Source organism: Maylandia zebra, linkage group LG14, assembly GCF_041146795.1.
Source record: "Maylandia zebra isolate NMK-2024a linkage group LG14, Mzebra_GT3a, whole genome shotgun sequence".
In the NCBI taxonomy this organism is placed as follows: Eukaryota; Metazoa; Chordata; class Actinopteri; order Cichliformes; family Cichlidae; genus Maylandia; species Maylandia zebra.
This window is the reverse complement of record NC_135180.1, coordinates 26,121,224-26,134,250: the sequence shown is the minus strand read 5'-3', so window position 1 is coordinate 26,134,250 and position 13,027 is coordinate 26,121,224. Positions and strand designations below refer to the sequence as shown.

General features: G+C 38.8%; 1 protein-coding gene across 1 annotated transcript; it reads left to right on the top strand.

The window, feature by feature from the left end:
- Positions 1–1,061: 1,061 nt before the first annotated feature.
- LOC101484744 (extracellular calcium-sensing receptor-like) lies at positions 1,062–12,039 on the top strand. The gene is made up of 8 exons (XM_076873259.1): positions 1,062–1,159; positions 1,548–1,842; positions 1,941–2,230; positions 2,343–2,638; positions 8,746–8,951; positions 10,613–10,834; positions 10,920–11,043; positions 11,135–12,039. Exons 1-8 carry the CDS (start codon positions 1,101–1,103, stop codon positions 12,037–12,039), a joined length of 2,397 nt encoding a protein of 798 aa, XP_076729374.1. The 5' UTR covers positions 1,062–1,100.
- Positions 12,040–13,027: the final 988 nt, after the last annotated feature.

The following is a 13,027-nucleotide window of genomic DNA, read 5'->3' as shown; positions in this document are numbered from 1 at the left end:
CAAATATTGCCAAATGTAGCAGAGTAAAAGTACAGTTTCTTCTTCATAAATGTACTCAAGTACAAGTAAAAAAGTATAGTGGAAAAAAGGTACTTTTTTTTTCAAAAAAGTGGAATCTGTTTATTATGAGCTAACTAAGATTAAAACAGCTATCAAAGATGGAGTGGAATGTCGTGAGAACAGAGAAGCACCTGAGCTGCCATTTTAGTGAGGTTAAGAAACACATAAAAATCCCAAATATCCAACATTTCCTCCCAATAATTTGAATGCAGACTAATGAATGACTTTTGTGCTCTAAATTTTAATTCCTTTGTATCACTACAGATATTAGTTACATAGTAAAGACAATGTTAGTAGTAGTAATGGTTACGAAGTACAGTTATATAATAAATCCCAACAATTCCAGAATTTTCTTGCCATTTACACTTTCTAAAATTATATGTTTAAATTATTGATATGGTTTTTTTTATGATATGTTTCTGTCTTAGGCATACCGACATAAGATCTTGTGTGATAATATGTTTTTCTCCAAAAACAACTGGTGTAAAACCAAAAATGTACACAAAAAATTTACACTCTTTCTGCTCTATGAAACATTAGTTAAGGATTAAAATTCTGTTGATTATCCATTCTAAATTAATCTGAAGTTCATAATTTATCATAGCCGATAGTTATGAGGGAAATCTTGGTCCCAATCAAAATGTACATGAACCATACTGTGAAGACTTAGAATGTCAACACTATGTAAGGGTTAATCCACGACCACATGTCCTTAAAAAGATGACCAAACCCCTTTGTCTGAAGACTTATATAGCCAATGGAAACAATGTGTGCCCATATACAGACAATTTTAGATGGAAATGGAGATAGCAGCTGTTAAAATTGGTCTGGCATTGGCTGTGTGTTTGTTTCACCTCAACTCAGCTGTTGCCTTTGCAGTGTGTCTAGATGGTATGAGACAAATGACTAGGCATATAGGAGCTCAAGCTGGTACGTCGACATCCTCTCTGAACTGCAAGCTGCAGGGAAGCACTCGTCTACCTGCATTTTCAAAGGATGGGGACTTTGTTATTGGTGGTGATTTTTCCCTTCACGTCTACATGAACACAGTTTACAGTGACTACACCAGCATGCCTGAGCCTGCAAAATGCAAAGGAAGGTTAGTAAGTAAGAAGTTCAGTAATGGGAAGAAGAAGGTGCTAAAAACATGTTGGACTGTATGAGGAGAGAAATGTTTTCATGTGTGTTATGTTCTATGGAACTACATTGATTCTGTGTAGTGTTAAAAAATGTAAAAAAAAAAAAAAAAAAGGTCATTTATTCTTTATAAAAAAATTGTTGTATTTTCAAAACAGAAATTATACAATATGTTAAATAACAGTTTTATACAGGAAATATAGGAAAGGAATTATATTTAAAAGGAAATAAAAAGACTTTAATTTGTTTAAATTATCCTGTTGTTGATTTTTTCTTTATTTTATTTTTGTAACATTTAACTTAAACTAAATCTACAGTGTATATGCTAACAGTGACACAACTATTTGCAGCCTTTTCACCAGTGAACTGCAATCATCGCGTGCAATGGTTTTTGCCATAGAAGAGATTAACAACAGTACAGAGCTGCTGCCCGGAATCATGCTCGGGTATCAGATATATGACTCATGTGGATCAGTGCCTGTAGCAGTGCACATGGCATTTCAGTTTCTAAATAGCTTCGACCCTGTGTTTTCCATGGATAACAATTGCTCACATTCTGGTATGGTGATGGCTGTTGTTGGTGGCTCGGGGTCTACAGAATCCATCAGTTTGTCAAAAGTCATCAGGTCCTTTAACATTCCCCAGGTAAATGTTTTCAATTTCTGTCAATTTTTGTATTTAAAATATGTATGTGCATGATATTTGATTTTGCGGTGTGTGATGTTTTATTTAATTTGGTTTAGGTTAGCCACTTTTCAACATGCGCATGCTTGTCTGACAAGCAGCAGTACCCAAATTTCTTCAGAACAATTCCCAGTGACCAGTTCCAAGCTGAAGCAATGGCCAAGCTGGTAAAACACTTTGGCTGGACTTGGATAGGTGCTGTTCGATCAGATTCGGATTATGGAAATAATGGCATGGCTTCATTTCTAAAAGCAGCAAAGAAAGAGGGGATCTGTGTGGAATACTCTCTTTCTTTCCATCGAACATACCCACATAGCAGAATTCAGAAAGTAGCAGATGTTATCCGCAGGTGTCCTCATCACAGATATTTATTCTGCAAATATTAGTTTTACTGTCTAAATTAAAAATTTTCATACATTTACATTTTAAAATGCTTCTAATGCACAATATTGTCTGTCAAGGTCTACAGCCATGGTTGTTGTGGCACTTCTCTCTTTGGGGGACATGAGGGCACTTTTGGAGGAGCTATCACATCAGCATTCCCCACCCCGCCAGTGGATAGGCAGTGAATCATGGGTAACCAACCCAGAATTAACGAGGTTTAGTTTCTGTGCTGGGGCCATTGGATTTGGGATTCCGAAGTCTAGAATCCTAGGTCTCAGAGACTTCCTGCTGAATCTGTCCCCCTCACAAGTGGCTTCTTCTCAAATACTTACTGAGTTCTGGGAGGATGCATTTAACTGCACACTGACCAAAAGTAAGACATTTTTCTTGGTTTAAATTATCTGATCAACTGCTGATGTTACAAAGTCTGATGTTGCTTCATGGGCTGACCTACTTTCATTGAAAAGTTATTAATCATGACCAAGTGTGAGGAGAAAATACAGGTGTAACTCGAAAAATAAGAATATTATGCAAAAGTTTATTTATATCAGTAATTCAACTTAAAAGGTGAACGTAATATAAGATTTAGACTTACTGCATGCAAAGTGAAAAATTTCACACCTTTATTTGTTTTAAGTTTGATTATTATGACTTACACCTTATGAAAACCCAAAATTCAAAAGCTCAGAAAATTAGGATATGGTGAAAAAGGTTCAATATTGTAGGCTCAAAGTGTTAATGTCTAATCAGCTAATTAATTCAAAACAGCTGCAAAGGGTTCCTGAGCCTTTATCTCTCAGTCTGGTTCAGTAGGAATCCCATTTATGGGGAAGACTGCTGACCTACTTGAATGTTCCCAAAGAGCTGTATCAAAACACATTAATAGAAAGTTATGTGTAAGGGAAAAGCATGGAAGAAAATGGTGCACAAACAACAGGGATGACCACAGCCTGGAGAGGATTGTCAGGAAAAAGGCCATTCAAAAGTGTTAGTTAGTTAGTAAGAGTTAGTGCATCAAGAGCCTGGACATGGGCTTCAAATGTCGTATTCCTCTTGTCAAGCTGCTCCTGAACAACAGATGTCAGAAGCGTCTTACCTGGGCTAAAGAAAAAAAGAACTGGTCTGTTGCTCAGTGGTTCCTCTTTTCTGATGAGAGGAAATCTTTTCATCTGAGGCTGTGCTGAGGCTTTTATTTTTACACTGTTCCTGCAGCAGGGCCTCAAGGGTGGTCCAAACCTCTTCTCGCTCTCCTCCTTGCAAGACACTTTAAATCCTTAAAGTGTGGCCAAGCACAGTAGCTATCTTGAGCCACAGGTGGTTGAGGGTAGCTACACATTGTGCAGGTAGCCTTGAATTTCACCATGTACCGTATTTCCCGGACTACAAAGCGCACCTGAATATTAGCCGCACAAGCTAAAATCAGGGGAAAATCCTGTTTTGTACATACATTAGCCGCACCTGACTAAAAGCCGCAGGTGTTTCAATGTTGACTCATCATATGTAAGAGAATATGCACAAAGGGAATTGTCAGGAAAGAGATGGCTGTTTGGAGACACACCCCTTTTATTAATATTTTGAAAAACAAGTTATGGATACATATTTGCACATGTAGTACATAACAGTAACCTACAGCACACCAGAAAATAGATTCGGACTACCTTTTAGGCTCAGGTGCAGTGACACGGCTTTAACAAGAAGAAAAGTCAGTCATTCACCACCATCTTTCTCTTCTTCCTGCGCTCTAAAACCACCAAAGTCCTCTTCTCCAATGTCGGAAACGAACAGGCTCAGGATGGCTTCGTCATCCACTCTCCGCTTCTCTCCTTCGTTGTCACTTTCAAAACCAAAGAAATCCTCGTTGTCAGTGTCAGAGTCAAACACCCTCAGAAGGGCCGTGGCGGTGTCCTCCTCTCCATCATGCAGCAGTCCAGCCCTTCAAAATCCGTTGGTGATCGTGGATGTTTTCGCACTTTTCCACGCTGTCAGAATCCACCGGTGGAGTTGGGCATAACTTGCTTTTCGCAAGTTTATCGCCGCTCGTCATCCACGACTCCCGCTGAATGCGTAGCGCTACTTTGAAGTTTGTTTTTCGCGCTACTTCGTACGGCACTATGTTGCCTGGCGGAAGGACATGTGACTAACATACCACTCTTGAACCCCGATCCTTCCGCCAGGCAACGTAGTGCCGTACAACAGCGGAACAAACAAAACAAATCGTCTTACGATATCACAAAAATCATGGAAAATCCATAGAAAAGCCGCACCTGACTAAAAGCCGCAGGGTTCAAAGCTTGTGCAAAAAGTAGCGGCTTATAGCCCGACAATTACGGTAGTTTGAGTCATCATTGGAGACCTCCATGGTGTGATGCAGGTGGCAGAAAACAGATAAACCCCTGAACATGAGACACATGTCTCTGCTCTAAGAAGCTCAGTCACAAACCTGTAGTAGACAGTTCAAGAAAGTAATTATTAATCTACACAATAACTGTCAAATATCCGGTCTTTAAGTGATGATGTGATGAATCCTCCTTCCGGGCCCAAACTACCCTGCGTTTAATAAGGCTTTTGTGTTTTTAACATGTTTTAATGCTTTGTGTCTGGTTCTATTCATTCTCAAAAAGCCCCTAAAATCAGCGAGGGCGACAGCCAGTCGCCTTCTCTCGGTTTTTATTAGCGCTATTCATTTTAAAGCTCAGTTTTTAAAACCTTACTGTTGTAGACAGTGTTATTGTTAATGTATGTTTGGGGGCGTTGCACGCCGGAACCTTCAGAGGTTTTTCAGGGTTTTCCCTATCGGAATGTTATGTGAGAAACAGTTTCCTACATGTGTTGTGAGTGTTGTGACTACCTGTGGTTGTTTCTAAAAGTGGTCAGTAAACGTCCTAAAAGTGGCACCTGAGTTTTTGAGCATTTTTATCCTGAGGTTATAACACTTATGATGCAACTACAGCCCAGCCCATGCAGCAGTATATTAATGACTAATGAATTAATGAACAATCGAGAATCCTCACGGCAACTTTTATCGAGTGGAAAGAAGTTAGCGTTCATCCTCCACCTTCACTGTTTATATTATGCTAACATAGCTGTGTCGCTAGCTATCACTTAGCTCATTGTTATATATCAGTTATATATCAGCTAGCCAAACTAAAGTAACCCTACAAACGCCACTGCTGTTTACTTTTCTGTCTTCATTTATGTCAGAAGTGATAGCAGAGCTGTACATCTTAATTTGTTTCAGAAATCTCTCAGTCAGGACAGGCTATATTATATTTAGATGGAAGCTAGCGAGCTAACTCCTTGCTAACTTCTAACTCCGTTAAGTTTAATAAATTCCGTTTTCATGGATGCCTGGATGTTTAACTTAATTGCTACACCTGGTAGAGCAGCCACACTGATCTTTTTATTACAGATGAAAGAATTTAGACACTTTTTAACTCTCAGTGATGCCGCAGTGATCATTTGGCTTATGGACATGCAGCAGAGTTTGGGACCAGACACGGCTAATGAGGTCAGACTTAAAGAACGAATAGAGCTTTTTGAAGAAACAGTAACAAAAAGTTAAAAAATAGTTTAATTTACTTGCATGGCTCAAGGACAGTCGCTAGCTTTTGGAGTTTTACCAGCTCTGATGGAGTTATAATGACTAGCTTGTGCTTTTGTTTGGCTGTTGCCCCAGTCTTGTTTGCTCTTGGTGTAGTTCCTCCATATTAGCAGGGCTGTCTATAAGGCATCTAATTTTTCTTGCTTTTCAGTGTCATAAAGCTGTTGAATTTTACTTGAAATAGTCTTTTGGCAGAGCAGTTGGAAGTTGGATCACCTGACGCTAAGTGTAGTACATTTTCTAACCCCCTATCTTCTACCACTGATAGTGGGTTACAGTCCAGAGCAATCAATTTTGCAAGAGAATTTGTAAATTTGTCCAATGTTGACTTACTAATTTTAGTCCTCAAGTTAGTCATTTCATCAAGTTTGGGCTGCCATTACCTTTTGTTGGTACTCAGACTGCTAGCAACATGTTTTGCATTTAGATGGTAATGGAAAGTTGAAGTGCTTCTGTGGTATGCAAACTCCATTTTTCACAGTTTGCACAAAGCCACACTTTCATCAAGCCTTCCATTGGGTAGTCTTTTGAAATTAAACTTGCCTCCAATCATTCCTAGCAATGCACTTTCTTCTGATTCTGATGTGTGCATCAGTGTAATCGATATACCAGAAAATTGTGCATTGACAAAAGTTAGCCTTTGCCTGGAATGCAAACTGCAATTAAATACATAAATTTTTTAGTACATTGTTTTTTTCAAATTAATTAATTGCAATTAATGCTCCTAGTTTTTATATAACCAATTCAAAGTACTTATAGAACAATCAGGTAATAAGATAACACGCAAATTATTTTTGCTACTCCAAAAAAATATTTCTGTCCACTCTAACATAAAGGAGAACATCACAAGCCTGATACCTGCAGGCCTGAAAGCAGGAGGTGTATCACCCCTCATGTCTTCAAATCAAATCAAATCAAATCACTTTTATTGTCACATCACATGTGCAGGCACACTGGCACAGCACATGCGAGTGAAATTCTTGTGTGCGAGCCCCACAAGCAACAGAGATGTGCAAACACAACAACACAAACGAGCAAAATTCAAGAATGGCCAACCTGAAACTAATAAATATATGTACAATATATAATAGTGTATGCATTTCTGGATGTGTATACTAAATATTTTCCTACGTGTGTGTGTGTGTACACATTTTTACAAATTAAATAATAAAAAAAAAAAAAAAAAAAAAAAAAAATAATAATAATAAAATATATAAAATATACAGAGTTGAATATGTGCAAATATGTTGCCTCTTCGACCTGGAGGCAACGTTTACATTGCAAGCGGCCTTTGGTGGCGTTTTGGCAGTAACTGCAATATTCAGCAGTTGCCTCATTGTTCAACACACTGCACAAAACACACTTACTACACATTCCTAACATGCCAATCTCTTACATCTCAAAACTCGCTCTCTCTCTCTCTCTCTTTCTTTCAGCTGTTTTCCCCCTCTTCCTAAACAACCAAAGCCATTTTGCCATATCATCTTCTGAGTGGTCGATATGGCACATTTTTCCATCTATATGAAAAAGGTGTTTTTTCTTTTCTTTCTTTTTTTGATCGCAAGAAGAGACTGCTTTTGAGCGCTTTCCTTAGAAAACACTGTTTTTACCGTTTCTTTCTGCAGTAAACATGACAACAATATTCAGGAAAAAGACATTGTGTGTATTTGTTATTGTAACTCTGGTTTTATGTGGCCTATTAACACAATTTAAAAACTGGTACATACTTTGAAGTTCACACTTTTAAAACAAAAATTGGAGGCTCAGGGTTGACATAGCATCTTGTTGCTGTGTCATCTTAAATTGGTCATGTGTAGTTTGATTCATCATCGGATACCTTCATGATGATATAGAGCAGTGGTTCCCAAACTTTTTTTGCTGGGCCCCCCTTTGTTTTACAAAAAAAATATTCGCCCCACTCCCGCGCGCCGACGCACAATCACATCCTCCAACCACACACACCCATATTTTGCTCCATTGCGGTTTATTTCACACCTCAAACATTTAGTAAACAATTAAGCAAATACACGTAATCTGCAGGTAGTAAGAAAATAAACTACTAACTCTTTTACGCTGCGTCCGCACGTACACGGGTGATTTTGAAAACGCAGCTGTTTCGTCCACACGTAAACGGCGTTTGGAATCACCGAAAACGGAGATTTTTAAAAACTCCTTTTTTGGGTTTATGTGTGGACGAGGAATACAGAGTTCGTCACACAACGTTAAAGGTATGTGCCTTTTTCCACGTCACGCTGTGCGCCACGTTATTGTTTACAGGAGATAAATTGCAGAACGGCAGATAGTCAGATTAACAGTATTTTGTCTCTATCTTCAGGCTTTACACACTTACATTTACACATGCAATTACTGTCCCTCTATTTAGAAAGGCAGAGGCGTCACGGTGTAATTATGTTACATGTAGTTGTTTTTTTTTTCTGTGTAATAATATTCAACATTGCTATCAATACATTTTTCAAAATATGCCTCTCTGTGCAAAATGGGTTTAAAAACATGAACAACTGTGGGATATATATATATATATATATATATATATATATATATATATATATATATATATATATATATATATATATAAGACTCTTAGATAACTTTGAAATGTTAATCTTTGGTTTATTTCAGTGTTTTATTTGTTCCTCAGTCCGTGCTCACATTCTCGGCAAGCGAGTATGGACTTGCGTACTTGAGAATTGAGAAAGGGCCATGGTAAACTAGGATTATTTTCCATTTTTTATTTTATTTATTTTAACCTTTTAGAAATATGTTTCATGTTACCAACATAATTTGCAACATTTATAAAGAGAACACAGTTGAGATCTAGTTCAACGTTGACATCTGCTCTGTCTTTTTGTGATTTTTAGATGCCACTGCAAAGAAGAAAGTATGTGATGGAAATGAAGACATACAGAATCTTCAAAACCAGTACACTGACACATCACAGCTCAGAGTTACTAACATGGTGTACAAGGCCATGTATGCAGTAGCACATGCCATCCATAATGCAGTGTGCAAGGAAATAAATGGCACTGCAAAGTGTGACAAGTTAACCAAGTTAGAGTCCAAACAGGTCAGAAGAAATAAATATGTTGATGCCAGTGTCTTTCATCAACTGCAATATGAGTTGATATGTAATCAGTGTTCCCTCTAAGCTGCGCGCGTGCGCAATTGTGCACTGCTGGCACGGTCTCTGCGCAGAAAAAAATCTGCATTGCGTAAACAATTCTAACCTGAATTGAAATTAAAGTAAATACTTTAACAATTCTGTTTTGCAGTGTTAGTCAGTAAGTGACTGGCTGCTCCTGTATGGGATTAGAACGATGCCACCTTATCCCATAGCGCAGCTAATCACGCGACTCACATTCGTATATACGCAGCTAATCAAAGTCGTTGACAGGCTATGACAGCGTCCTTATGTGCCGGTGTTTTAGCTAGCAAAACGGTGTGGCTGACAGTGTGGAGTGAATCCACGTTAATGACAACGTGTACAACCATTGGAGATGTGAGCGGGACAGACGGAACAATTGACGGAAAAAGTGTGGACTTATATACCAGTATATACCAGTTTTAAATTGTGTTGATAGGCCAGTTATGATAAAAATATATGCAATGTTTGGTTTTCTTCCTGAATATTATCGTTGTTTATATTTACTGCAGGAAGAAACGGTACAAACAGCGTTTTATAAGGAAAACGATCGAAAGCACTCTCCACCTGTGAGCAAAGATGAAACCAAAACACCCCCCACCCTTTCCTATTGGTGGAAAAATGTACCATGTCGACCAATCAAATCATGGCATGTAGTGTTAAGAAACGGGAGGAAGTTTTAGGAGTGACGGCGGTGTTTTGAGAAGTGAGAGATTTGCAACGTTGGGACGCAAATCTTGTGTAGTTAGTGTGTAGTGTAGTCAATAGTTTTGTTGTGTGTGTCAGAACAATGAGGCGACTGCTGAATGTTACAGGTGTTACAGCAGTGATACATCTCCTGTTGTCAGGTCTGCAGGTATCAGGCTGTTGTTCTCCTTTATCTCATAGTGGACAGAAATAATTTTTTGGAGTGGCACAAATAATTTGTGTGGCATCAAATTTGTTGCAGAACAGCTGATTGTTCTGTAAATATTTTGAAATGTTTGTCTAAAAAAATGCCTTGGCTGCATGTTTAGGTAAACAGCTGCAAAAAACTTTGTTGTTTGCAAAACTCAGTAACTTTTTTGAAGAAGTAACTATATAATTAATTGCCCAACATTGGTCTTTATATACTGTATATTGCAGACAGAGAGTTACAGGAATCTCTCCCAGACCACAGACTCATAATAAAAGTCAGAGCTCTATTTAAAAAAAAAGAAAGAAAGTTGTGTTTATAAATTGGAGTTCAAGTTATTGTTACTTCCAATAGTGTTAACATACTACACAGGTCATGAACAAGATTTTTTAAAATTTCAATGTAAGTGGGCTAAAGCACTTAATTAAAAGTAGTCTAACATAAATATAAATGCTGTTATTGGATTATTTTAATAAACCATGTAACTTGGATGGATTCGATGATGGCGTGGCCACAGTGCTCACGTCTACTGTTGCTCACAGTGGTCCAAGGGACCGCTCAGGGAGTTTGCGTGTTCGCTCAGACACATGAAAGATTAGAGGGAACATTGTATGTAATATTAATATTTGTTATTGAAATAGAGCATTTTTTTTCCTTTCCCCTCCCATTATACTTAATTTCATCTTTTCAGATTTTAATTGAGCTGAAGAAAGTAAATTTTTCCCGAAATGGCTATGATGTGTCATTTGACGCTAATGGGGATCCTGTGGCTATTTATGAACTGGTTAACTGGCAGAAAAATGAAAAGGGCGCAACTGACATGGTGACTGTAGGGCTGTATGATGCATCACGGCCCGTGGGCCAGGAATTCCAGATCGACAAAAACATTACCTGGATGGAGGGTAGCATGAAAGTAAGCATTCAAACTTTACTAAACAATGATTACAGCTGCATAGTAAATATTTACATGTATTCTCCAACATTTATGTCTTTGACAGGTGCCAGTGTCAGTGTGCACGGACAGTTGTCCTCCAGGAACTCGTAAAGTGTTGCAGAAAGGAAAACCCATCTGCTGCTATGACTGTACAGCATGTCCTGAGGGGGAGATCAGTAATAGCACAGGTAAAGAGAAATGATTGCCATGCATTTAAAATGTTTCATTGTGTATATATGAAAATCAAGAAAATTTTGTATTTATGTGTTTTTTATCCAGATTCGACTGATTGTTTACCTTGTCAAAAAGAATTCTGGCCTAACGCAAAGAGAGACACTTGCATCCCTAAGCCTGTAGAGTATCTTTCCTTTCAAGACCTCCTAGGAATTATCCTGGCTACATTCTCAGTTGTGGGTGCCTGTCTGACCATCGTAATTGCAGCTGTATTTTTTTGTCACAGGAAAACTCCAATTGTCAGGGCCAACAACTCTGAGCTGAGCTTCCTGCTGCTCATCTCACTGGCTCTGTGTTTCTTATGTTCATTAACTTTCATTGGAGCACCATCTGAGTGGTCCTGCATGCTGCGTCACACTGCATTTGGGATCACCTTTGTGCTCTGTATCTCCTGTGTACTTGGGAAGACTATAGTGGTTTTAATGGCTTTTAAATCGACACTTCCAGGTAGTAATGTGATGAAATGGTTTGGCCCTCCACAACAAAGAATGACTGTTGTGTCTTTCACCTTTCTTCAAGTTTTAATATGTACTGTTTGGTTGGTAGTGAGCCCTCCCTTTCCAATAAAAAATCTAACCACATACAAGGAGAAAATCATATTGGAATGTGCATTAGGCTCTGCTGCTGGCTTCTGGGCTGTGCTTGGATACTTAGGCATACTTGCTGCCTTTTGCTTTGTTTTAGCAGTCTTAGCCCGCAAATTACCTGATAATTTCAATGAAGCCAAGCTTATCACCTTCAGCATGTTGATATTTTGTACTGTCTGGATCACATTTATCCCAGCATATGTCAGCTCCCCTGGGAAATTCACTGTAGTTGTGGAGATTTTTGCAATTCTGGCCTCCAGCTTTGGGCTAATAATGTGTATATTTGCTCCCAAGTGTTTTATCATATTGTTCAAGCCTGAGAAGAACACTAAGAAATATTTAATGAACAAAAATCAATCATAGTATATCAGAGCTTCTAGTACTTGCAATTATTGTACAAATTCAATGCAAAAAGAAAAGTTTTCAAATTTTTTTTTATTTCAAAAATCTCTTTATTTATAACTTTTTTCTGTTAAATAGCTTCAAATTTTACTTTTAAGGATAAACTTTTTAAAGTTATTATTTTTTATTTATTTTTTGGTTTATTTTAATCCAATAATATTTAATTTGGAGTAAAGTAAATAAACAGAAAATCACCTTTCACAATAACACTACATGATTCCGAGTTATTTTTCAATAGTTTTCAATTCCCCCAAGCCCCCACCAGAGAATTGGAACTCAACAAAAAGAACTGGCCTTCAAAATTTCAGCATTCCATTATACTCAGTAATAAAAAAAACATCCACCATCAATCCATTTTCTTCCGCTGTATCTGGGGCTGTGGGGGCAGCAGCCGAAGTAGAGAAGCCCAGATTTCCCTCTCCCTAGCCACCTCCTTGAGCTTGTCCGGGGGAATACCAAGGCGTTCCCAGGCCAGCCGAGAGATATATCCAGCATATCCTGGGTCTGCCCCGGGGCCTCCTCCCGGTGGGACATGCCCGGAACACCTCACCCAGGAGTCATCCTTGTCAGGCGCCTGAACCACCTCAACTGGCTCCTTTCGATGTGAAGGAGCAAGGGCTCTTCTCTAAGCCCCTCCTCAATGGCTGAACTTCTCACCCTATCTCTAAGGGAGAGGCCAGCCACCCTTCGGAGGAAGCTCATTTCCGCCGCTTGTATCCACAATCTCGTTCTTTCGGTCACTACCCACAGCTTGTGACCATAGGTGAGGGTAGGGATGTAGATCGACCGGTAAACCGCTTTTACGCTCAGCTCTCTCTTCACCATGATGGACTGGTGCAGTGTCAGCATCACTACAGCCACACCACCAATCTGTCTGTCGATCTCTGGCTCCCTTCTCCCATGACCCGTGAACAAGACCCCAAGATACTTAAAATCCTCCACTTGGAGC